Here is a 26575-nt window from a genome sequence, read left to right on the forward strand (position 1 = left end):
TTCCGCACATTTCTAAATTGGAATGGTGCTTGGGTAGGTGGAAGCCTTGGACATTCCAGCAGCCCTTCTGGAAGCCACACAGTATTAAAGATAGATCTGGCCTGGATCTATGAAGCCAGATCACATGTTGATATTTGCAGTCCTGCGGGTCTTAAACAGAATTCCACTCTGTGAGTTTTGGCTGTGCGTGGACTTCAGCATTAGAATACTTGCCCTCACCAAGTAGCTGCAACATTTTATACCAGAAACCAGATGTTTATTTGTGGAGTTTAGCCTTGCCCACCGTTTACCAAAATAACAGGAAAACTAGACTTTTTCTATGTTTGAACTGTGTTTTCTTCCCATTACATTCTTGTAATGCCGGGAACATATGTGCAAATAAAAAGACTCCACCAGCACATATTCCTCAAAAAATATAACAAAATTATAACTCATGCAAAAAGTCAGCAGATTTTCCATATAACAAAGATTAACATATAACAAAGAAACATGTGCTGTTTATGTTTACTCTTACTATTGTCTAAAAATGAGAACCATCAGCACTCGATGGTCCTAATTGCTAAGTGTTTTAGTAGCACTGACATCTTTGTTTCCATTAGAAGCAAAGAAAGAAAAACAAAACCTACAATTTTATTTCTAAAATGATATACTGAGAACACAAAAATAACTCTAGTAGAGGTTTATCATGTTTTTGTCAACTCTACTAGCACTTTGAGATATTTTTTAAAGTTGACTAACCAAGAGCTGAAAAAACCTCTAAGAAACAAAGGAAGAGGGAGATAGGTTTAATGGGCAGTGGTTAGGGCTGAGCGCAAGGAGAACACAGGCATAGGGAGAGAGATGCTAATAGGTCGGGGGCGGGGGGGATACAAGTGGCGAAAAATCTGAGGGGGAAGGAGAGAAAGCCTTTCCCTTTGGTAATCCCATCTAATTTCAGAGTTTCTAGATGGAGGGCTTCAAAGCTAACATGCACTCTACATCATATCAAATTGAATTCTACATTCTTAATGTAAGTTAAGACATCCTTAAAAGAATTAGCAGAAGCTATAAGAAAGAATTTTGGGAAGAGGAAGAGCTTTCCTGGTGTAACTCCAGAGGCTGAATCATAAAGGAAACACACCTTTTATTTTCTACACCAAAAACCATGAGCAAATTGAAAAGGCAAGTGGCACGTAAGCATGTGCTCAATACCTATGACTAACGTGTCATGACTGAGATACAGGCAACAAAAACTTAAGTGAAAAAAAGATAAATACCAGGGGTGTCAGGCGAATCACAAGGACAAGCCATGGGCAAAAGGATTGGTAAATCCTTCTACACTCGCTTCCAAAGGATGAGAAAGAGAGAATGTAGAACTTCCTGGAATTCAAGCCCACCCAGGGTCAAGGCCTTGGGTCACGCTGGCCCCTCAGCCCTCCCTCCACATGGAAAGTACCCAGGTCCTGTGGTTTGTTCAATATGCTTGCATTTCTGCCTTGTTTCTGCTGCCACCTGCCCAGATGCAACTTCCACTGCTCAGTCATGGCTTCCATAAGCCCTCTCCCTGCTCGCAGATGCCCACCCATCAGTTCCCCCCACGCCTCCACCTGGGGCTGAAGGCCCCCACTGTCCCAGGCATCTTGCCGGTTGCATTCCTTCCTATACACCCTGCCTTACGAACTAAATAGCTCTACTATGATCTCTCCAAATGCACTCTATGGTTTCCCACCTCCGATTTTTCTCAAACTGCCCCAACTACCACACGCCAGAGGCCTTGCCTTCCCTCCATGTTGCCTTTGCGGCATCGCTCAGAACCCACCATTTGTGATTCCCGCTCCTCCCTCCCAGAGAAAATCCATTTTTCCCTTCCAGCCCACTCATGTTATACAATGAATAAAAAGAGCAATACAAATAAGATTTTACCTTCTCTATTAGATGGATTGCATTTCCCTATACCCTTCCCTTAGCCCAGAAGTAAGGGGAAATTAAGGTTTGGATGCAAACCAAAGGCTTTCCAAGACAGGAGACTGTACATTCCATCAATGCAATCCTTTAATGAGTGAACGGATCCGCTCAGGGCTCCACAGGCTCTGCTGCTACTTTCCCAGGAGTAAAGAAGCGGCTCCCTAGCAGAAGCCCACCAGCCGGAGGGTGTTGGGGAAGCTCTTGCGCATCCCCATGCACTTCTCCTGATCGATGTACAGAGAATTGGCTTTGACAGCCAGGTCGTGCTCCAGGGTGGCTTTGGTGTGGACCAGAGACTGCAGGGTGTCCTCGGCCTGCCTCAGGCGCTTCTGTAGGGTCTGGATGGTGTCATCCACCTCATACACCTCATTGACAAGGCTGCAGGAGGAAGAAGCACCTGATTAGATTAGCAGAGGACACATTCCCAACAGTGGTTATTAGCTGAATTAAGGATGTGTGTGATCAGTGAATTCCTATTGGAGGTGTGGTTGCTGTGCTGGGCTCAGATGGAGTCCCCAGAGGCACATGGGTCACACAGTCATCACAACTACTTCATATTGCAAGACTGCAAATAGGAAGCAAGACTGGTGTGGGGCTCTAGTATCTGTCAGGGCCACACCCATTCATCACACCCAGAACCCCAAAGGCAAACTAGGCCTATGTTGGGGACAATAGCAAATTTTACACACACACACACACACACACACACACGCACACACACACACACAAACATTAAACTGTTAAACATTTGATTTTTTAAAATACTTACTAAAAGTGGAAAAAATAAAAACTTAGCTGGATTTTCTTACATTTATTTTATCATTGAAATTATTTTTGTAGTTAGGAAGAGGGGGATAACCAACTTGATGCAGTGACTAGAATTCTGCCCACCCTCGCCACACCCTGGTTGGGTAGAGAGAGGGATGGGTTAATGAACACGCCTCCAGTTGTAATGCTCCTCTCCTGTCAACAATGCTTCAAGGTCCCAGAGTAAATATACTTGTAAATGTCAAAAACTTAATAGAACATGAAATTAATGCATAAAATCAGCTACATAAACTGTGAAACAAACTGCAGTTCCAATTAGGTTGTGATAATGGAAAAAAACATGAGACATTTCTCATTAAAACAAAAAGGAAACTTCATGGAAAAATCCAGCATTTCCTCAAGTTCTATGTATTGATATTGTTTTAATTTTTATTTCTTTACTAGTGAACCTTTTCTAAATGTCTGTTGGTCATTTTGCATTTCTTGGGTGAATTCTCTCTGTCTTGTACTCCTTTTTCTACTGAGATATTTCTATTTATCTTATTCATTTGCAAAGAGCTTTTTCAGTATCAAGCACATTGATTTTTTTTGTCTGCTATGCTTGTGGCAAATGTTTCCCCAATTTGTTTTTTGCCTTTTAATTTTGTGATTTTTTTGTTATATGTAAGAGCTCAGTTTTTTGTTTGTTTGTTTTTTAAAATATATTTTTATTGATTTCAGAGAGAAAGGGAGATAGATAGAAACATCAATGATGAGAGAGAATCATTAATTGACTGCCTCCTGCATGCCCCACACCGGGGATTGAGCCCGCAACCTGGGCATGTGCCTTGACTGGGAATTGAACCGTGACCTCTTGGTTCATAGGTCAATGCTCAACCATTGAGACATACTGGCTGGGCAAGAGCTCAGTTTTTACTAAGCCAAATCTCTTTTTTCCTTTCTGATTTCTTCCACTGTGTTTAGTTAGAAAATATTCTCTTCCTGAAGAGCAATTAAGAGCTCCTCTACCCACTGATTTGGCCAATAATATCCAAGGGAGATAACCATGTAGTCACTCAGGACGAAAATAGGAAACAGATTATAAAACGATAATCCTATGTAATAAAAGGCTAATATGCAAATTGACCAAATGACAGAATGACCAGTTGCTAGGATGCACACTGACCACCAGGGGGCAGATGCTCAACACAGGAGCTGCCCCCTGGTGGTCAGTGTGCTCCCACAGGGGGAGCGCCACTCATCCAGAAGGTGGGCTCATGGCTGGAAAGTGCAGCAGCTGTGGCAGGAGCCTCTCCAGCTTCTGTGGCAGTGCTAAGGAGCAGCGAGCAGGCAGGTGTTAAGGAGCGAGGGGTTCTGGACTGTGAGAAGGCGCAGACTGGGCTGAGGACCCCCCTCACCCCTCAGTGCATAAATGTCATGCACCGGGCCTCTAGTAATAATAATAATAATAATAATAATAATAATAATAATAATAATAAATAATGGCAACTCATTTACCAACTACTTTATTAGTATTATATGTATAATATAATACATATTAAATGCTACTATGTAGTAAATACATATTCTATCCTAAGTACTTTACATGATTTGACAATTTAATCTGCCGGGGTCCCGGCTCCCGGCATTAATCCTAATAACAACACTCTGAAGTAGATACTGTGATTATCACCATTTTTACAGATGAGGAAACTGAGGTACAAGGACCTCAGGTTTTGCATGAAATCCCCACCCACTGCTATTTTTTAAATATATTTTATTGATTTTTTACAGAGCGGAAGGGAGAGGGACAGAGAGTTAGAAACCAATGAGAGAGAAACATTGATCAGCTGCCTCCTGCACACCCACTACTGGGGATGTGCCGCAATCAAGGTACATGCTCTTGATCGGAATTGAACCCAGGACCCTTCAGTCCACAGGCCGATGCTCTATCCACTGAGCCAAACTGGTTAGGGCCCCTCCCACTGTTATTAATTACCATGCTGCTTCCCTGCTTGACTCTGGTCAGTTGAAAACACAACTTCAAATTCACCAAATTTTAACCAGTTATTCAGAGTTAAGGTTTTCTTCATTTTGGGCTTCATTTATCAGTGGACTGAAGGTACATGAGATTAATTAAAATATCAACACTAATAAAAGAGAAAAATGGTAATTGGCGTACGAGCTACCCTTTTCATTGGCTAATCAGGGCTATATGCAAATTGACTGCCAACTAAGATTGGCAGTTAACTGCCAACTAAGATTGGCAGTTAACTGCCAACTAAGATTGGCAGTTAACTGCCAACTAAGATTGGCAGTTAACTGACAACAAGATGGCGGTTAATTTGCATATGTAGGCACAATGCAGGGAGGCGAAAGGGAAAGCAGGAAGAAGCCCCCTGCCACTGACAGTGATTGGAAACCCAGTGGGGAGCTAAGAGCTGGGGGGCAGGGCAAAGGCGGCCCTGGGGCCGCCTTTGCCCTGCCCCCCAGCCATGATCGGAGAATCAGGTGCCTTTTCCACCCTGGCCAGTGATAGCAGGAAGTAGGGGTGGAGCCAGCGATGGGAGCTGGGCACGGTTGAAGCTGGCAGTCCCGGGAGCTAGGGGTCCCTTGCCTGGGCCTAAAGCGGAGCCCACGATCGCGGGGCTGCTGCAGCTGCGGGACCATGCTGCCCGGGCTGGACGCCTCAGCCAGAGGCGTCAGGCCTGGGCAAGGGGCCGATCCTGCGATTGGAGGGTGATGGGGGTCAACGCCTGAGGGCTCCCAGTATGTGAGAGGGGGCAGGCTGGGCTGAGGGACACTCCCCCCCCCCCCCACACACACACCCAGTGCACGAATTTCATGCACCGGGCCCCTAGTAGTAATATAAAGAGGGCAGTGACAATGAGCAAAAGGGATGTGGACATCCCTAGAGACAGAAAAAGATTTTGTGACCATAGAAAAAATATTCAGACCATATTAAAATCATTATACCAAGGCAATTTAATAGCTTCCCAGAACTTTGCAACTGGAAAATCAATGTGAAAGGTCATGGAGCCTAGCTTCCTTGTTTTACAGATGAGGAAATTAGGCCCAGAGGACTGGTGAACTGCCTTTTAGGGGCCCTCGGCCACGTGTGTTTATAGCTGCACACAACAGGAAGCTAAGAGGAAGTGAGGAGCCTCGGTGGCCATATGAAGAGCTAGGTCTCTGAGCTCCCTATGAGAAAAGGACAGAAGCAGAGACCGGGATATTGGCCTCAACACACTGGAACCATTTCGGTGAGACCACCTCATTTCTACCTATAATCCCCAAAGTGTAGGGTTGCCCCATAATAAACAGGATGCCCAGTTAAATCTGAATTTCAGATGTACGTGTAATTTTTAATTATAAGTATTTCTTAATTGTGGTAAAATACACATAAAAAACATTTTACCATCTTGAGTATTTTTAACTATGCAGCCTTCACCATCATCTACTCACAGAGCCCTCCCTATCTTGCAAAATGGAAACTCTGCCTTCATTCAACACAAACTCCCCATTCCACCCCCCACCCCCCACCCCCCATCCCTGGCATCCACCTTCCTACCCTCTGTCTCTATGAATCTGACCATTGTAAGAACCTCATATGTGTGGAGTCACAGTGTTTGTCTTCTGTGACTGGCTTACTTCACTTGGCATAGTGTCCTCAAGGTCAGTCCATGTGGTAGCAGGTGCCTGAATTCCCTTCCTTTTTAAGGCTAAATAATACTTAGTGCAAGTATTTTTACTTCGCATAAGTATTTTTAGTTTATTGCATGCAATATTTGGGGTATATATACTGAAAAATTAATCATTATTTATCTGAAATTCAAATTTAACTGGCTGTCCTGTTTTAATTTGAAAAATCTGGCAACCTGCCACAGGGCCAGTATAATGTCAGGCCCCACGTGGGCTCTCACAGCTTGTTATGATTATTAAAATGGCACCAAAGTAACAATTTTTTTTCTACTCAAAATCCGTCATGCATGCCTTTCCTACAGGGAGAAGTGTAATCTTATTTAAGAAGTTGCACAAATCACAGTTGTTGTTGAGGTTGTGGGTGAGAGGGTGGAGAAGCCAAGAGAGGGAGCCTCATTTTGTATTCTGTATAGATCTGTACTATTTGAATTTATTTTAAAATAAGAATAACCACACATGCACAAAAACACACACACAAAAACCACACACAACTTCTGGGGAAAAAAGTAAGCAAGGTAAAAAGTGTGACATAAAAGTATAACAAAATAATTTCTTCACAGTGTTATCTTGTATTGAGTAGTAGAATATGACAAAATGAGAGGAAAAAACATTAATGTCAAATAATACCATATGCTATAGCCAGATGACAAAATAGTATGCAAGCAATGTTTACAACAACTACAACAACCACCTTGTGCTTGCCATCGGGAAGGAAGCACAGTGCTGGTTGAGGGTCAGGATATTAAATCTACATGCAGAAAGATCCCAGTTTTGTTCTTGTGTTTGGTGGCAAATATGACAAATAGCTGACATTGCTTATTCCTTGATGGCAGAAAGAATTAAGGGTGGTTTTTATTTCTTATTTCATTTTCTGATATTTCTATCATGAACTAATACTATTCTTAAACTCAGAAAGAAAACAGTAAATATTTTTCAAAAAGGAAACACAATTTTGAGGGACTTGACCTCTCTTTGACCTTCAGAGAGGTTTCTGACATGACTCAGCTGACCTACACAACTGGGAGCACACCTCTTGCTTAGACAGTGCAACCATCACACCATGACCCTTTCAAAAACTCCCTGAGGGTCCCACCACGCCCTTGTGCTGGGTTCACCCTTCCTGCTGGCCATGCTAGGATGTGGCTGGCCCAGGTCTACGCAGGGCAAGGAACAGGTGGGCCCCCAGCACCCAGGCCACCTGTGTGTCCCATCCCAGGCAATGGCAATGTCATCCTGAGGATGCTGAAACAAAACCCTCTGATGATCGTGACCTGCCCTCTTCCTCATACCCCATCCCTCAGTCACAGTCCTGTTATTCCATCTCCCAGAGAACCTCACATGTGCCACAGAGTCCTCCCCTGTGCTCTGTTGGCATGCCCTGGAACGTGCCTGCTGTCCCTGATCTCAGCGCCTTCACCCTTCCCATGCCCTCAGCCCAGCACTTTATCCACTACCCACCTGCCCCATCTGCTAATGTGTGCCCTCCTCAAAGTCCAGATGAATGGACTTCTTCTCATGTCCACAGTGTGGGTGTTCCAGGAGCACCAGCACCCTGAGCCCATCTTGCTTGAGGCTGAATCCAGCAGCCCCTCTCACAGTTGACAGGCATGCAAAACATGCTTGTTGGATGAGGACCAACTTCAATATCCTAAGTCGGGAAGGTAACGGTGAGAGGTGGGGCACTACCCAGAGGTCCAAGTCCACAAGGTCTTTCAAGAACAAGAACCAGACCCCAAGTGATGGAGACTGTGCTGGAGGGAGCCTGGAGGAGCCTGGGGGTGGGGTGGATTTGGAGGGGGCCTGGAGGGGCCTGGAGGGGCCTGGAAGGGACCTGGAGGGGTGTGGAGGGAGCCTGGAGGGGCCTGGAGGGGCCTGGAGGGGGCCTGGAGGGGCCTGGAGGGGCCTGGAGGGGGCCTGGAGGGGGCCTGGAGGGGCCAGGAGGGGCCTGGAGGGGGCCTGGAGGGGCCTGGAGGGGCCTGGAGGGGGCCTGGAGGGGCCTGGAGGGGGCCTGGAGGGGCCTGGAGGGGGCCTGGAGGGGCCTGGAGGGGCCTGGAGGTTCAGCTTCCCATCCACCTGCAGGCAGCCTGAGAAGAGGAAGTACACTGCAAAGCCCCCACCCCCACCCCCTCGCCCCAGGCTCATAGAAGCAGCAACAAGCCATGAGAAATATCCACGCCACGAATCTTCTTTCATCTGAGACCCTGTGCCTGTTTTCTTACTCTCATTGCGGAGGGACAGAATGGAAACTTCAGTGTTAAGCTTCTCCCAGTCTGGGATTGCTAAACACAAAACCGGAGAACTGATCAAAAGCATGCTTTGTTGTTGTTTAGATCATGTTGGATTGAAACTAAGTCTTTTGTGAGGACCCCAGAGTATAAAATACCACCAGGAGAGAAGCAGGCCTCCCTGGAGGCCGCTGCACAGGCAGCGATGGGCTCCGTGCCCAGGGCTGTGTATGGCCACACTGGGCCTGCTTCTCATCTCCACCGCCCCTGCGCCCTGCCTCTGCCTTCTAAAGGAACCCTGAACCCCAAGAAACAGGACGATATATGAATATTTACTCCTCGCAGCCAAACAATAGTCTAGTGGAAGATCTATCTGAGGGAACTTTTGAAAATATACACATTAAAATATCAGGGTGTTTTTTTTTAAAAGGAATTTAAGACACATAGAAAGTAGGCAGTTAACACCCTGTGCCCCATTGCTGTGTGAACCCAGACAGCAGGAGGCCACCCTCCCTCCACCTGCGCCATCAGGGACACACTCCCCCCCTCAGGCACACTTCACTCTGGTTCCTGTTCTTGCAGATAACAAGGAGCTGTCCTGCCGAAACCTCTCATAACTTTTGGGGAATTACAGAATTGAAAAACATTTGCATTCAAATACAAATAAAGCGACCGTAGTTAAAAAATGTATCAAGATTATTTAAGTGAAGTGGAGCCTGGTCTGGCCTGCCGCCAACGATGCCAAGAATGTTTACAATTACTTTTGAAAGAACCCATTTAGAACATTTTAAATGAAAATAAAAGTCTTGAAACGAAAACAGCAATTTTTCTCAGTCCTCACTCCTTTGAGTTTGTGGACTTATTTTTTCTTCTACTGGCGGGCCAAAGGGCTGCTTTCAGAATGATCAGTAGAAGAGGAAAAATGCTCCCCTCCCCCAATAATAATCCCAAATTCCGCTGTTGTTACTCTGGGGCCATATTTTTGGCAATGCTATTTTAACAAGAAATCTTTATGGAAACAAAAGCAGGTTTTGTCCTGAAGCCAGTGAAGGAGCAAGGGAAGTAGACATACTACAAAGTCGACAGGAAGTCAGGAAAAGCAGCTCTGTGTGGCTGTGAAGGAGGAAAAGAGTGAAAGCCATTCAGCGCCAGGGAGCCGCTGTGAATGCCCTGTTGTTTGCCAGGCCAGCCCACCACTCCAAACCCTTTCGGAGAGCGCCCGGCTTGTGCTCCTGTGCTTGCAGTCTGAATCTCACCGCCACTGGTGAGGACGCAGGAAAGCTTCTCAGAGCATGAAACCTCAGTTCCGCTTCTCTTAATCATATCTGCATGAAGCCACAATCTGTGCCGCAGCCCTAACTGGCCAGATGAGTGTGCTCTCCAGGAGCGCAGTCACTGCACACTGGCCACCGGGCCCACCTGGCTTCTGGAGGGAGCACAGCCTGCCCTAAATAATGGGCTCTGTACCGGAGGGGCTCCAGGGAACTCCCTTTGAGAAGCATGTAGTTGGCTGAACTCCTCTGTGGCTATGGCCTCAGACAACAGCTCCCCTGGGAGAAATGCAGTAACCTGTCTGCATACCTTCTCACACGTGCTTCTTAGCATCTGACACAGACCCCCCGGGCTGTGTGTGCTGAGTGACAACCTCCTCCTTGGCTCTCGGCCTCATCCTCCTCTCATCCTCGTGAGAGAGATGAGGATGCAGTATCTGCGTTGCTGACTCACCCACATGGGCATTAAGGTCAGAGGAGGTCAGCTACGTGGCAGGGGAAGGTGGAAACAGCCCAGTGTGGAAGCTGGGGGAGCATATGCAAACAGCTTGTTTGGATTCACACTGTGGCTCTCCTTGTACCACCAGGTGCCACATAGACCAAGTCACTCAACCCACTTCTGCCGCAGTTCCCTGATCTGTAACCTGAAGATAATGAATGAGGGGAGGTGAATGCTCAGGACAGGGGCCAGCGCAGAGTGAGATCACTGGTGGCGCAGCTGCTATTACTGCCTCCATCACCATCTGTATTGTTACTTTCATCATCGTTGGCCCCACGAAGATCACTCTTTCCTTTCCCTCCAGAAAACCCACACTGTCTCTTTGGTGAAGCTTAGGGTCGTTTAACCCCTTGGATAAAGCCTGAGTGATGACATGGGAATTCTGTCCTGGGCCAGGGACAACTGCTGGCATCTCTCTCCAGAAACAGCTCTGGACTTCAGGGCTCCCCCTCTGCTCCTGCAGTGGCTCCGCCTCTGCAAGAAGCTTTTGTGACCAAAGAATAGCAACAATGAAATCCAGAGAGGAAAGGCAGAAGCAGGCATTTGGAAATTAAAAATAAAGCCAGAATTAAGGGGGAATACTGGACCCTGGCCAATTCCTTACAAGCCCATCCTAAAAGGAGTCTTCAAAGTTAAAATGGTAATAAATACATGCAGTGTTTAGTAGATAAACGGTGGTGTCAGATTCCTCTGGCCGTGTGTGCGCGGGAGATGTATTGATGAAGACCAGCTGGTCTCAATTTCTACTGAGAACAGAACGAGCTGAAATGACCCTAAAACTCTGTAGGGGCCTTAGGGGATCATGAAGATGCTCTTAATGTCAAGAGCAGATGTATTAACCCCCAGAAGAGGCCAAAGAGAGCAAATGGGCAAAAGCAGAGAGAAGGGGTCAGTGGAATTGTGATGCAGGAGCTTTTCTGACAAGTCTCAGGCACTTGGAATAAATACACATTAAACCAATGCACTCTGCCATGCATAGCAAGGTGTTCTGGATACTCCAGACAACTCCAGAAGCTGAGGAACCCCAAATCCACCTTGGCCTCTCTGAATGAGGCCAACTGTTTATCACTTTTTTTGTGTGTAATGTTGATATCTTTTCCTTTTTGGAAAAAAAAACTATGGTAAAATATACATACAGAATGTATCATCTCCATTACCTCTAAGTGCACAGTTCAGTGGCATTAAGTGCATTCACATGCTATGCGTCCAACCACCAACATCCATCTTAAGAACTTTTATCAAACTCTGTGAACTGAACTCCGTGAATCGAACTCTGTGGGCATTAGACACCAGCTCCCATTATCAATACTTAAAGAAGCCCCGGCAATGAGCATCACTGTGCTTTCTCATTAGGTGCCTTGTGTGTTCGCAGAGAGCACTTTCCTGAAGGACACAGAGCCGGGCAGGCTGGTGCACTGTCCCAAAGGGCCCAGCTCTCCCCCTGCAGGGGTGCCCCCCTCCCAGCTCACCGCAGCTGGGCCATATCTCTGCAGAGCTCGATGTTCGGTCTCCTCGTCCGCTCGTCCAGCCTGGTCTGGGCCACCTTCAGGAAGGCAGACTTGTCCTTGATGGCCTTCCGGATGGATTCTATGGTCATTTCGGTCTGGAAAATCTCCTGCAGTGTCTGTAGAGAGAGAAGCGAATGCCCGATGCCTAGCTGTGCATGCCTCCCACCTGCTCTTCCTCCTGCCTGTCCATAGAGGGTGGCCCATCTGCCTCCAGTCCCAGTCCCAGGCCCAGTTTCAGTCCCAGCCCCAGGGAGCCTGTGCTGGGCAGCTCTCTCTCTTCCTGCCCTGGAGAGTTGACTACACACGTCTTCCTGACTCCCGACATCAGCCAGGGTGGTAATTTATGTCAAATAGGCAAATGCTATAAATCAGAGCTATTTTTCCCCCAGAAAACCAGTTTCTATTTTTTTTTTATTTTTTTATTTTTGCCACATCACCTGTTGTAACTGAGAAAAGTGAGGCTGTGAGGTTTGAGTGGCCCTAACTGCCCTCCTCACCTCACTTGGTCCTCCCCTCTTCTCTTCTGCTCTCTCTGCTCACTAACCGCACAGGGATGTCTTCCTGCTGGTGGGGATTTGTCTTGAAGCAAATCGAGGTCAAGCTTCAGGGAGTCTCAGTTGCAAGGGGGTAGAGGGGCACTGGCAGCTTTGTAGTCCTGACTTTATAACCTTTATTCTTAAAGAGACACCCCTCCCCCCAACCACATAAACCTGGCCCTCTCCCTGGGTCTCTTCTGTGGAGCGAGCCCCCCTCTAAGCTCTGAAAACCCTCTCTCCTTCTCCAGTGCAGACCTCTGCACTACCATTTCTCCAAGGCCCCTCCCATCACTCTCCCACTTCCCCTGCCCATACCTTCCGCCTGAGACACACCCAATATCACCCAATTCCTTTAAATCTGTTTTGTCTACCACCCATTCACCCAGGCCCAGTCAGTGCTCCCCAGGCTCACTGTCACATGCTCACTCCCTGCCTGCACTTCCTGCTCACCCTACTCAGTGGCAGCGGAACTGTCTCTGGCCGAGCGGCCCTCATGAGACTGTGCCCTCAAAGCCATGGGCCTTTCTGATGGCCCCCTCCCCTTAAACCATCACCTGCCATAGTTTCTCTGGCCAACTGCTGTCCTAATTACTTGTCGTTCTAACTCTCCCTGCTCACTTCCAGTGCAAGGTACTGTCCCCAGACCATCCTCTGCTGCACCTTTTCTCCCATCCCCTGCAGAGCTCTCACATGATCTCATGGATTCAGCGCTTGTGTATCCCAGGAACTCTTAAATCTGTCCCCTAATCTGTGACACCACCCCCCCATGCCCCAGCAACCTCTGCCCTGTTCCTGCACCAAGGCCCTGCTCCGGAGCTCCTGCCTCTCACCACTGCAGACAACTGCTGCTTCTGCTAAACACATTCTCTCTGTAGCTCCAAGGGCTTCCTTCTGCACCTTTCTGATGCAACTCATCATTTTCTACGTACATGTCTTGTCTCACTGTGAGATACAAGATGGCAAGGTCAACGTGTCATTCACGCGCTTATACCCTCAAGTGCCTGCCTTGAATGTAGCTTTGATAAGCTGAATTCTACCCTCTCCACCACCCTCCCCCAAATTCATTTGTTAAAGTCTTAGCCCCTAGTACCTCAGGGTTTGACTGTATTTGGAGATGTGACTAAGTAAAAGTTCCAATCCAATGTGACTGGTGTCCTTATGAGAAGAGGAGATTAGGACACAGCCACATGCAGAGGGAAGACCGTGTGAGGACACGGGGAGAAGGAGGCCGGAGGAAACGACCTTACTGACACCTCGACCTCAGACTTCTAGCCTCCAGACTGTGAGACAATGAATCCCCGCTGTGTGAGCCCCTGGGCCTCTGACGCCTTGTTTGGCAGCCCCAGCAGACTAACACAGGAGTAAGTAAAGTTTGGAGAACTAAGGGACTCCATCGCATCAGTCTTCTAAAGGCCTCCAAAGGCTTCTTACTGTCCCAAGGATACCTTTCCATAAATGTCTACGGTCTGGGGACAAAAACTACATTTTATGCTCTGTTCTGCCCTTCACAGTCGGTAGCACACTCTCTGACTCACTAAGTGTGTGTTGCCCGAATAAAGCGCCCCGAGGGGGAAGGACACCTCACTGCATCCTGAGAACATGGGGCCTTCCAGGGGCTAACAACTCCCAAATGACATGACAGACTTGTAAGGTTCTTAAAGAAGGAACTGACAACAGATGCAGCATAACCCACAGACACAACAAGGGCTCTGAGGCTGACACCAAGCAAAGAAGAGCTCCTTGATTATCTTGAAACATGAATTCTGATGGAGCCCTTCATTTTATTGCCCTTGTAAAACTCGTATACTTAGAGCACTTAAAAAGCTCGATATCACAAACACTTTGAACCACCTAATAAGTTCCAGTGTTTGGTTTTGTATTCAAGAAAAAACAAGTGCCTGAAATAATTCAACAGAAAACATTCCTACCATATGTTCTAATAATAATTTCACTTCCTAGTTACATACAGCGATTCATTAAGCTTTAATAATATTTTTGTTTCTGTTAAAAATACTAGGAAGAGCTTATGACATAGTGCATTCTTTGTGTTCCCAAAGCCAGTGGATTCCTATTTCCATCTGACACCTGACTGCCTTGCTAAAATAAATGGTGCACTTTGTACTGTTTTTAATTTCTCTTCGTCTGTAGGGCCAGGAGGCGTGTGCCTCCTTGCCGCTCTCTGGGTGGTGAGCGCCCTGGTCCCAGTGCCCCTGCAATGCCCATCAGCTCAGCTGAGGGCACCACCGGGGCTGGACTTACCTTTGCTAAGTGAACCTGAATCTTGTTCTTAGCATCGGCAGTCTCAGCAATGCGATTAGTTAAGGCCAAGTTTACTTTGTTGAACTGATTCCACATCTCATTTGCAGTCACAACCAAGAGGTTTTGAATGTCGTCTCTTAGTTTGGCTGAGGCTGCTCGTTCACTCTGAGAGCGAAGAAGATTGTCGTCTGTGAATTTGGCCCACGACTCTGGCACTGAGACCCTGGACAAAGGAAGGAGAGCCAGACAACGGTGACAATGATGAACTGGCCATCGTCCATCCTGCTCAAGAGAACCCATACACTGATCCCGATGTGAGTGCCCCGAACGCAAAATCAGAGCAAAGCTTAATTTAAATTTTTCTTAATTGCTCCATATTTTACTGTTAGCCAATTTTCTATAAATCCAAACCACAAACTGACTCCTTTGCTAGTTTTGGGGAGAAAAAAAAGATTGGTGGAGTGTAAGGGTAGTAGGTTCATTACAAATGTGTCACACCCGCTTAGTAAGCATATAAAAATATTCCACATCAGGAATAACGAAATAAGTAAGGAAAACAATGATATATTAATAAGCCTCTTATCAAAAAGCAAAGAGTGAAGAGAATAATGATTTGCTGGTGAACTGTGGAGAGAAACTCATCTTCTTCAGGTAGGAATGCTGAACTGGTGCAACCACGGAGGAGGGTAAAAAGTCAATGTACATGAGATCCTTTCAAATGCATATAACCCAGAAAGGTCACTTCTAGAAATATTTTTATGGAGATATAATTAACATATAATATTGTATTGGTTTTAGGCATGCAACATATTGATTTGATAATGAATATATAGCAAAATGATGAGCACAATGAGTATAGTTAATATCCATCACCATACACAATTACACATTTTTTCTTGTGATGAGAACTGAGGATCTGAAGTCTTAGCAACTTTCACATATACATACAGTATCAACTATGTCACTCTGTTCTGCACAGCGTCCCCAGAGCTGAAAATGCGGACACACCATGTATGTCCACAGGTCCCCGCACAGGGGCAATGCTAACCCTAATCGTCTGCCATTCCAAGGCAAATGTGTGCTGATCAAGCAAACAGTGTATAAACTTACCCCAAGGAAAAATGTTCCCAACGATGTATATGCGAGTGCCATTTTCAGCAATATTTATGTCAATTCCTGGAACCCTGGAAACAGCCTGATGCTTCAAGGTAAAACTGAGTGATTATGGTACATTAAAAAAAAATAATAAATAACCCTTATAGCATGCAAGCTCATGTTGCAGAAGAATATTTCCACAAACAATGTTTTGGATATATCATGAGCTGACTACTCAAGCATGCTACTCAAGCTGCGTGTATGAAATACCATTACTTAAAAGCATAACTCGCCGAAACCGATTTGGCTCAGTGGATAGAGCGTCGGCCTGCGGACTCAAGGGTCCCGGGTTCGATTCCGGTCAAGGGCATGTACCTGGGTTGCGGGCACATCCCCAGTGGGAGGTGTGCAGGAGGCAGCTGATCAATGTTTCTCTCTCATCAATGTTTCTAACTCTCTATCTCTCTTCCTTCCTCTCTGTAAAAACTCAATAATATATATATATATATATATATATATATATATATATATATATATATTTTTTTTTTTAAAAAAAGCATAACTCTATGTCCACATGCATGGGAATGTATTTGAAGGACTGACAATTAATTGTTAACATTGGCATCTCTGGATAGTAGGTTCATGGGTGACATTTCTTTACTTGTTGGTGTGATAAGATATCAAACAAGACTCTTACTGTTGGCTAGAGGTTTTAGCTCAGGCTCCAGTGACCCTAAATGACACCCTATCTACTCCACACTCTGTCATTCTACAAGAGGTGGCTAAGAGTTCATGCTGCACATAGGCGCCCTGTACAGAAGGCTATGTGGTCAGAATGAGTGGTTTCAGGCCAGCCCACCCACCCCTGGGGGAGCAGAGGAAGACACTTCCTGCTCACGTCCAGCCAAGGCAGAGGCGCTTTGGGGGGACCCCTTAGAGCACAGAGTCTGAATCTGAGTCACAACCCTGAACCTAACAGTCAGCGCTGGTGCTGCTGCTCTACAGGGGCACTAAGAGAGGGGCTGCTTTGGGGTGACTGGCCCACAGGAGAGAACCCACTTGGGTAGGGGACATGAGTGTGGGAAAGAGCACAAGGGAACTATTAGGGGTGATAGAAGTATTTTTTAAATATATCTTTATTGATTTCAGAGAGGAAGGGAGAGGGAGAGAGATAGAAACATCAATGATGAGAGAGAATCATTGACCAGCTGCCTCCTGCACGCCTCCTACTGAGGATTGAGCCCACAGCCTGGGCATGTGCCCTTGACCAGAATAGAACCTGGGACCCTTTAGTCCTAAGGCCGACGACACTCTATCCATTGAGCCAAACCAGCTAGGGCAATGGAAGTATTCTTCATCTAAACTATGGTCATGGTTACATAAAAATAGAAACCTGTCAAAATTCATCAAAATGTACACTTACACTGAATACATTGATTGTAGGTGAATTTCACCTCAATCGAGTTGACTATTTCCAAATGACTGGAAAAGACCATGAACCCAAGATTGCATGCCAGGGCCCAGCAGAGCAACCACGGACAGACCACGTTCAACCATCAGTGGTAATAAAAATAACACCAGTAAGCTGTTTTCAACCCACACCCCACTGAGTCCCAGGCATCAGACACAGGCGGCACTTTCCTTTCTGTTTAGCTGTGTTTTCTAGGCTTCCTACATCAGGAAGTGTTCCTTCCACAGGTAAGAATCTGAAGAACAAACATTGTTTTCCAAAAGAATATAGGTTGTAAGCGCCAAGGCCCAACTGCAAACACGCAGCGACTAGACTGGACACTTGTCCAGGTCAGGGGTGGCCGTTCCCTTCCCAAGCCTCCCCACGACTCCCATTTTAACCTGTCAGCTGCATCACTTTGAAAGAAGAGAGAACACAGTAAATAACATCAAAATCATGAAGTGGTGTGTGCCCCACTTACGTCGCGTCCACCCTCTCCACTCCGCGAAAGTAGCTGACGCCATCCGAGGTGTTTCTCAGGTGGTGGCACTTGTCGTCGATCCGGTGCGCCACCTGCTTGTCATGCAGGTCCTTCTCCAGCTCATGCTGGGACGCTCTGTTCGCTCTATAACACAGAGGAGGACACGGAGCTTCATGTTCAGGGAGCGATTTCATAAGACGGAGAGGAACCGCCCTCTGTGCTGAGACCCACCCACTACTGCTTCCCTTTTTCACACCATGTCCAACTTTTCCATTACAAGGAGCCTTCCCTGAACACGGCCATGCACGTGAGTAATTAGAACCCTGCCCTTCATGTTCCTCCCATGGATAGGAGAGAAGATGTGCAGGTAGACACGGGTCAAGTATCTGGAGCCCTAGGACTGGGGCCCATCTTCTTAAAATACAAATTGTTCCAGAGAGGACCCTGGCTTAGAGGAACCTGTCCACACCTGCACTGCCCTGTCTGTTTCCCTCCTCAACTCCTCCCCAAGCCCCCTTCCCCGCTGTCAAAATCAACCTCCAGGGCAGGAGTCAGTGCTTGGAAGAGTCGGATGGGTGGGCTCCCAGGCAGGTGTGCTTCAGCAGCCACCCTCTGGGGAGGAGGTGGTGGTGAGCTCTGAGATGGTGGTTTCCTGCCCTGCCAGCAGAAAGGAGGCCTGGCACTCACTACCAAAGGACAGGCCCAGCGGAGACATTGGGGACTGGTATCCATGTCTTCACTGAAGGAGGAGTTCATTCAACACATAGCAACCACTGCTACCACATGCCAGACACTGCTCTGCACACCCAGAATGTGACAAAACATCTCCTCCTTGGAGGAGCCTGCATCCTGCTGGGAGGAGACAGGCGATGCTCATGATGAATAAGCAAGTCATGTGGTTTGTTAGCAGGAAAGTGGGCCAGGAGCATGAGTGGGGATGTTAAATGGGGCCATTGGGCAGGGCTCCTTGAGGAGGCGGCGTGTGAGCAAAGGCACACTGCGGGAACCAGATTCAGCAGAACCTCCGGATACCAGAGGCATCGGGCTTTCCTCATGAGGAAGCGAGAGATCACGGACTTAAATTCAGAGAAGCCTTCTGGTGCTGGGCTGGGAACAGCTGCAAGAGGGCAGGGAGACTCAGGAGCAGACAGGACAGTTACCGAGGTGAGATGGGAGTGGCTTGGACAGAGGGTAGATGAGTTTTAAATATGAGACCAAGAGACTCTTCTAGGAGACTGAACATCAGTGAGAATAAAGAGCTGAAGTTCAGTGATTGGAAGAGCAAATTCTACCAACAAGGGTGGGCTAGGCTGTGGGCAAGGAGCCCAGGACTGGACAGAATGCAGCTGACATGCTGAGCTTGGGTGTCCACTGAATATCCAAGTGCAGGAACCAAGTAGGTTGTTGGAATTTGGGAGAAAGTTCTAGACTAGTAAGAAAAAGTTGGGAGTCACTAGCATATAGATAGTATATGAAAAAGTGGAACAACTGGGTGATCTTAATCATTTCTGTATTCCAAAAATTGTCTTAGCATGAAGCTATCACTCAATAAAGCCTGCATGGAATTGAATGGACTGGTTCTAGCTGCAGCATCCCTGCCACTGACCCTGTGCCTTTGGGTAAGTCACTTGACCTTTCAGATCTCTTTTTTGATTGTTATTTATGAAGTGGAACCGAGGGTAGCGGCATGTAAGTCACCTGCATTCTGTGAATTCTGCAACAGTACACATGTGCAAAGGACAAAAGACAACAAGGCATCTCCCCTTGCTATTCTGGGTTTGGCCTCTTCCCTCGGGTTGTTGGTTGAAACTCAAGGATTAGAAGGACTTTCTTATTTGTTGTCCCAGATGAGGATGGCCCCCAGCTTTCCTCCCATGACCTGACCTCAGAATCTCTCTGGGTATCTAGAGCTAAGAAAAGTCCTTCAGGCAGCACCCCACCAGCCTACTGATAGCCCACGATGGGAAATCTTGGCTGCCATGTTGGTGCTCAATGAGATTCCAATTCCAGCTAAGATCCAAGCTAAGTGCTTCACTGCTCCGTTCCTCCTCCCATCACCTTGGATGGATCCAGCCCCGTGGCCATATATGGGACTCAGGCCCCCAGATGCCGAGGAAGCCATCACAGGAAGTGAGGTGGGCATCTTGCCCAGACCTTTAAAGGATCGCAAACACGGAGGCCAAGCAAGTGCACACGCAGAAACAGAACTTCCCACACAGGCTGGACTAGGGCCACATGGCGACCGTCGGTAAGGGAGATTGAGGAGAATGTGCTGTCCGGGGCGGCACAATCTGGGCCAAGAAGAGCAAAGGACACAGAAGATGGCAGCAGGTTGTAGATTATGAAAGAAAATGGGGACTAGGAACTGGACCAGGAAAAAACCATAGAAGCAATTCTTTGAACCTAACTAAACTGTGATTCTGAATTCCTGGGGAGCAGAACCCATAAATTAATATTGGAACGCTACTGCCCGGTATCTATAGCTTAAGTAAATTGTATAGTTAAACAAACCACAAGCAGTGAGTCATCCTTAGTTAATATCATCCCTAGCGCCACCAATTTCCACATCAGACTCTTTCTAGTAAGCGTTCAAGAGAAATCTCAGGCACCTGAACCTCCCCCACCTTCACAGCTGTCTTTGTGGGCAGGCTGGGGAAGCTAAGTTAGAAGTAAGAGCATGGCTACAAGGCTCACTGCTCTGAGGATGTCACACAGAATCCTTGATAACATTAGTATATGGAGAATCCAACTGCTTTCTGTGGCCATAACCAAATGGACACTGATCTGTCCATTCATGTTAGGCAAGCCCCTCACACTACACAAGCCCCTCCTCCGATTATTATCTCCCTTCTCATATCTGCTACTACCTACCATTGCAGAGAAGAGAGGAATGCACGTTCTGGTAAAGAATAAGGTGGATGGATAGTTACAATGCAATGATGAATGAATGTTGAGATGTAACGAATGTTGATTATAAAGTCCTTCATTCCAATATTAATTATTATTCAATTGCTATGCAATGGTCGTAATGAGTATTGAGATGGTGTGATCAGAGAAGGAGCATTTCTGCCAGGAAATCAGGGAAGGCCACGTCCTTAAGGAGGTAGAGGAAGTAAACATGAAAGTGAACCATGGTTCACCTCTCTTCGACTGTTGGGCTGCACACCCACAAGTCACTCTCTCATCAAAGAGTAATAGTCTTTGAGTTCAAAGAAATCTTAGCCGTACTCCAAGTTAAGACAGAAATACTTTCTATGAAATATCAAATTATTTTTTAAATAAAAATGTAAAGCAAGTATTCCAAGTACTCATTTTAATCTCTAAAAACATGTGCGAGCACATATGTGTGTGTTTGTGTATCCATATATAAGAAATTCTCATATAAGAAGCTAAGAGAAATCTGAATGGGAGGCATAGAAGTACAGTTTCATAATAGGTCTTACACGGTATGAGAGGCAATAGGTTTTACTCTGTATGAGGTAAAGCTCTTACGCAAGTTGGGCCACGGCCTTATCCAAATGCAGCTTCATCCTTTCTTGACAACACAGAATATTATCAACTTCCTACTCAATTGAAAAACACACACATTAATGTTTTTGTTATTGAGCATTGCATTCAAAGTCAATAATGTCACAAAACATCAGTGAAGGAAAATTTTGTTTCTGGTTAAACAAGTAAACAACTATATATCCACTTATATACACATATGCACCGATAACATTGTGATCTAAATATCAGACTGAAATTCATTATTTATAGGGCTATAGAAAATCATATTATGGAACAAGTTGGGACAGGGGTAAGATTTCAAGGTTTTTTACATCTCTGGTTCTATACAAACAAAATTCTGCTGATGTGCAAAGTGAATATTAACTATTCTTCCAAGACAGTGAATCAGGGAGGGGGAAGGCAGTCAAAAGGCGGCTTGTCTTTAGCCATGATGTGGCCTCCAACATGCCCAGCTCTTTGGTCCAAAGAGGCTGCCTTCCCTCCCCACTGGCCCACCTGAGCCCCACAGCCCCACCCCACTGCTCTGCTTGACCTCACATGTGGGATTTTGATGCTGCTATTATGTATACACTCTATATAATAAGCGTTGTATAAGAGTTTTTAAAACAATCATTTGGTTTCCTCCGATATTCACATTAGAAGATCTAGGAACTCAAAATAGTACCAAGATGATATTTAAAACGTGCACAAAACTTGTTACATCTTTTTCAAGTGAAAATTGATCATATTATACACACTGTTTTGTGGTTTGCTTTTCAATTTTAAACTTGAACATTTCCCCATGACATTAAACAATGCTGTGATCAACAACTTCAATAAATATTTAGACATCGCCAAAGGGTAGACTTTTTTCCAGGTTTTGACAAGTACAGCCAAATTGCCTTTCAGAAAAGCTGTGCCATTTACAACCATAAGTGGGTGTGTGCTTCCCTCAGCTCCCACGCCAAGTAGCCATTATGACTCCTCTTAATCTCTGCCAATGTGATAGGACCCCCCGCAAAAGCACACCTGTCCAAATGTGTGGGTTAATGCTATGACTATGTATTGGTTCACCATTTGGCTTTTCTTTTGTGCTTGTCCACTTTTTCCATTGTTTTTAAAATTAACTTATGTGTTTTTATATGTAAAAGTCAATCTTTTCCCATCAAAAATGTTTTATATGTGTGTGTGTGTGTGTGTGTGTGTGTGTGTGTGTGTGTTACTGTTTGGCCTTTGCCTTTATATTTTGTCCATGGTGTTATTGATATGTCAACATTTATGATTTCTATGATGTTAAATTATCAAATAATTAAATAGCTCCTTTTCATTTCGGCCTTGCTAATTTGGTTATAAAGTCTTTCAACTCCAATGTTAATTATTACTCAACTATATAGTCTTATCTTTTACTGCCTAATTACGTAACATAACAATATTGAATATCCTTAGAGTTATTTCAGTGATTACTCTCTGATTCTTTAATATCCTAAATTAATGAAGCAAATGAAAAACTAAATTCCTAACACATCTTATCAAGGTTCCTCTGCCCTTACAGGTAGCAAATATTTCTCACATTCTCACAACAGCCTGTGCATCAGTCTCAGTTTTTAGTTTTGGTGGTCTTCCTCTTTATGGCTGTGTGTGTGTGTGTGTGTGTGTGTGTGTGTGTAGCTATTTCATAGAGGTGGGTGTTGGCAAAAGATGCACAGAGTAATGCTTTAAAAAACCAATGAAAACCCAAAACCCTAATGAGCTTTTATACTCTGTACATGATGCACATGGTGGGCATTCCTGGGACTTTTAGTGAAAAAAAAATACTTTTAATGAGACTCTTATTATAAAAAATACTTCAACAATAATTTTTATATATGGCCCTGGCTAGTTTTGCTCAGTGGATAGAGCATCGGCCTGAAGACTGAAGGGTCCCAGGTTTGATTCCGGTCAAGGGCATGTGCCTTGGTTGCGGGCATATTCCCAGTGGGAGGTGTGCAGGAGGCAGCTGATCAATGTTTCTCTCTCATTGATGTTTCTGACTCTCTGTCCCTCTCCCTTCCTCTCTGTAAAAAATCAATAAAATATATTAAAAATAATTTTTATATATGAATTTAAATAATGTCAGAGGGTTGAAGGCAGGAAGGTCTAAATGTCTAAAACCAAAAACCATTGAGACTGTCCCCAGTGTTAATTTACTCATTAATCTTCGCTCAAAGGTTCATTTTTCTTTAAAGTCCAAGAAGTTAGCTTGATCTAGGAGTTCCATTGATATAATGTCCTGATCAGTTCCCCCAGAGAAGCCACTTTGTAAGAATTTGGTGAAGACCACTGACTGAAAGAATCAACAGAATTCGTGAGAAAATATTTCATTCTACCCACATTTTTTCAAAAGCAAGCATTTTAAAGCAAGCTATTTCCTATTTTTTTTTATAGTATTCACTTAGTTATTTAAAAAACTGAGGCCTGTTTTGGTAAAAATAAGGTATGCTAATATCATTTCCTTGAGTAGGCTACAAGATACAGTCACTGCTTGAACTAATTGGCCAGGGCGAAAGCACCCTCAGTTGATGAACCACTAGTCTAATCACAGACTCTGGTGTTTTGAGGTCAAGCAGTGTCTGGTACTGACCTGGAAAATATTTGCCTCTAAAGCCGTGCTTCTTGTCGTTGTTTAAAAAACAAATAATTTTATTGAGATAGTGTTCACATACCACAGAATTCATGTACAATTCAATGGTTTTTATTCACAGAGTTGCATAACTATCACTAGAATCAATTTTTAAAAGATGTTCATTACCCACCGAAGAAACAACATACCCCTCAGCTGTTATCCCCAATTTCCAACCTCTAAGCCACCTTCTCCTGGGCAGAAACTAATCTGTCAGTCTCTGTCGATTTCCCTAATCTGGACATTTCATATCAATTGAATCATGCAGTATGTGGTCCTTGGCCACAGGCTTTCTTCACTCAGCAGAGTTTGTTCAAGGATCAGTCATGTAGTAGAATGCAGCAGCTCTTTATTCCTTTTTATGGCTGAATAGCATTCTGTTGCGTAGAGAGACCACGTTTTATCATTCATCAGTTGATGGGCATTTAGCTGTTTCTAAATGGTTGTGATGAATAATGCTGCTATGAACATTCACGTACACGCTTTTGTGTGGCCACATACTTCCTTTTCTCTTGGGTAAATACAAAGGCATAGAATTACTGAATCAGATGATAAGTCTGTTTAACCATCTCCCAAATCAGTTACACCATTTTACATCTCCACCAGCATTGTATGAGGGTTCTAATTTCCCCACATTCTCACCAACACTTGCTATTTTTTTTTTTTTTGGTATTTTTTAGTTTAGCCATCCTAATGGGTATGAAGTGATATTTCATTGTGGTTTTATTTGAATTTCCCTGATGACTAATATTGCTGAGCATTTTTTTCTTATGCTTATTAGCCATTTTTATACCCTCTTTGGAGTTTTGGAGAACTCCCTATTCAGACTCTTTGCCCACTTTTGAACTAGGTTTTTTGTTTGTTTGTTTTTGTTTTCAGTTGTAAGAGTTTTCTTTTTTTCTTTTAGATACAAGTCCCTTATCAGATGTATGATTTGCAAAGAATGTCTTCTTCCATTCTATGATTGTCTTCTCAATTTGTTGATGATGTTCTTTGAATTATCAAAATTTTTCCTTTTGATGATGTCCAAGCGTATCTATTTGTTTCTTATATTGTTTGTGCTTTTGGTATAATATTTAAGAAACTACTGCCTATTCCAGTGTCATAAATATTTATGGCTATGTTTTCTTCTTAGAGTTTTAAAGTTTTAGCTCTTACATTTATGTCTTTCATCCATTTTGACTCAACTTTTTTTGTATGGTGGGAGGTAGGGGGCCAACTTTGGTTCTTTGTATGTCAATAAATCCAACTATCTAAGCACCGTTTGTTGAAGAAAATAGCCCTTTCCCATTTGAATAAACTTGGCACCCAGCTGAAGATTAATTAATCATAAATGTGTGCTTATTTCTGGATTCTCAAATGCTATTCCATTTATCTATATGTCTATCCTTGTATTGTAGCATTATAGTAAGTTTTGAAATCAAGAAGTGTAAGTCCTCCAACTTTCTTCTTTTTCAATATTATTTTGACTATTCTGCATCCTTTGAAGTTTGATGTAAATTTTAGGATGTGCTTGCCAATTCTTATAAAGAAATCAGCTGGGGATTTTGAAAGGAATTGTGTTGAATCTATGGATCATTTTAGGAAGTACTACCATCTTAACACTATTTAAGTCTTTCAATATATGAACATAATATGATAATTTATTTAGATATTAACTTCTATCACTACTATTTTGTAGTTTTAAAAAAGTGCTTCTTAACTCTGGATGCTAATTAAAATTATTTGGGGAATATTTTTAAATATCAATGCCTAGTCCCCACTCCAAATTTGAATCAGAATTTCTGGAAGTTGGACCTAATCACTGATATTTTAAAAGCCTTCACAGGGTGCAATTTTGAGAGCTAGAATTATGGAAACACTAAAGTAGCCAAGTTTCAAATGAAATCTCTTAGAAATGCTTTAGTGTGTTTGTGGGCAAACTCATGAATTCAAACTATTAGAAGTGGCTTATAATTTACTGCATCTCAGTGACAACAAGGCATCTGCAGATTTCACATTTATCAGCTATGAAGGAGGAAAGGATGATTTAGAACAATGTTAGGGAAAATGAAGTGGAAAAGAGAGAGGTGAGAAACAAATCAGAGGAACAATGTACAGGAGCTGGAAACTGATTACAGAGATGATGGGAGTCAGCAAGACATGCCATGGTAATGGGGGAACCTTGGTACCATTAATAGAAAGCAGAAAGCAGAAGACATCAAGATAGAAGAAAAGCTCACTTTTAGGCTTGATGAATGTAAACCAAAAATTGAGTCACCAATGTAAATATGTGTGACAGGTACTTAGGGATATAAAATTAATGCTTAATAGAGGATATGGCTAAGGAGAGAGAGAGAGAGAGAGAGAGAGAGAGAGAGAGAGAGAGAGAGATATTAGGAAGGGCCCAGGCATATAATGGCTAATCTTCAGAAATGGCAGACATCTGTGGTAGCAAGCCTAGTAAATGAAGTTCAGTATGACTTAGAAGTAAGTTATATTGAATTGGTGGAAGGTAGAAGAGACCATAGTCGGGGAATCAAATGGGAGTGCAGCTATAACAATAAGATTCTGATGGCAATTTGGCTATATACCAAAAGCTTTCCGAATGCTTATACCCTTTGACACACCAGTTACATTTTTTGAAATGTATTCTAAGGAAATAATAAAAATAGATGTAGTTATCAATAATATATTTGTACACTGCAATGTTATTAAAATATAAGAACAA

General features: G+C 44.4%; 1 protein-coding gene across 1 annotated transcript in view; it reads right to left on the minus strand.

Annotated features, from left to right (window-relative positions):
- Positions 1-2013: 2013 nt before the first annotated feature.
- TEKT3 (tektin 3) overlaps positions 2014-26575 on the minus strand; it is a 28814-nt gene continuing 4252 nt past the window's right edge. Inside the window, exons 3-7 of the mRNA XM_059671739.1 lie at positions 21210-21280; positions 17718-17861; positions 14692-14914; positions 11858-12012; positions 2014-2322 (exon numbers count right to left, since the gene is read on the minus strand). Of these exons, the coding sequence (XP_059527722.1) occupies positions 2106-2322; positions 11858-12012; positions 14692-14914; positions 17718-17861; positions 21210-21280 (810 nt within the window). The 3' untranslated portion in view covers positions 2014-2105. The remainder of the gene's footprint in view (positions 2323-11857; positions 12013-14691; positions 14915-17717; positions 17862-21209; positions 21281-26575) is intronic.

Source organism: Myotis daubentonii, chromosome 16 (genome assembly GCF_963259705.1).
Source record: "Myotis daubentonii chromosome 16, mMyoDau2.1, whole genome shotgun sequence".
NCBI classification, from domain to species: Eukaryota; Metazoa; Chordata; class Mammalia; order Chiroptera; family Vespertilionidae; genus Myotis; species Myotis daubentonii.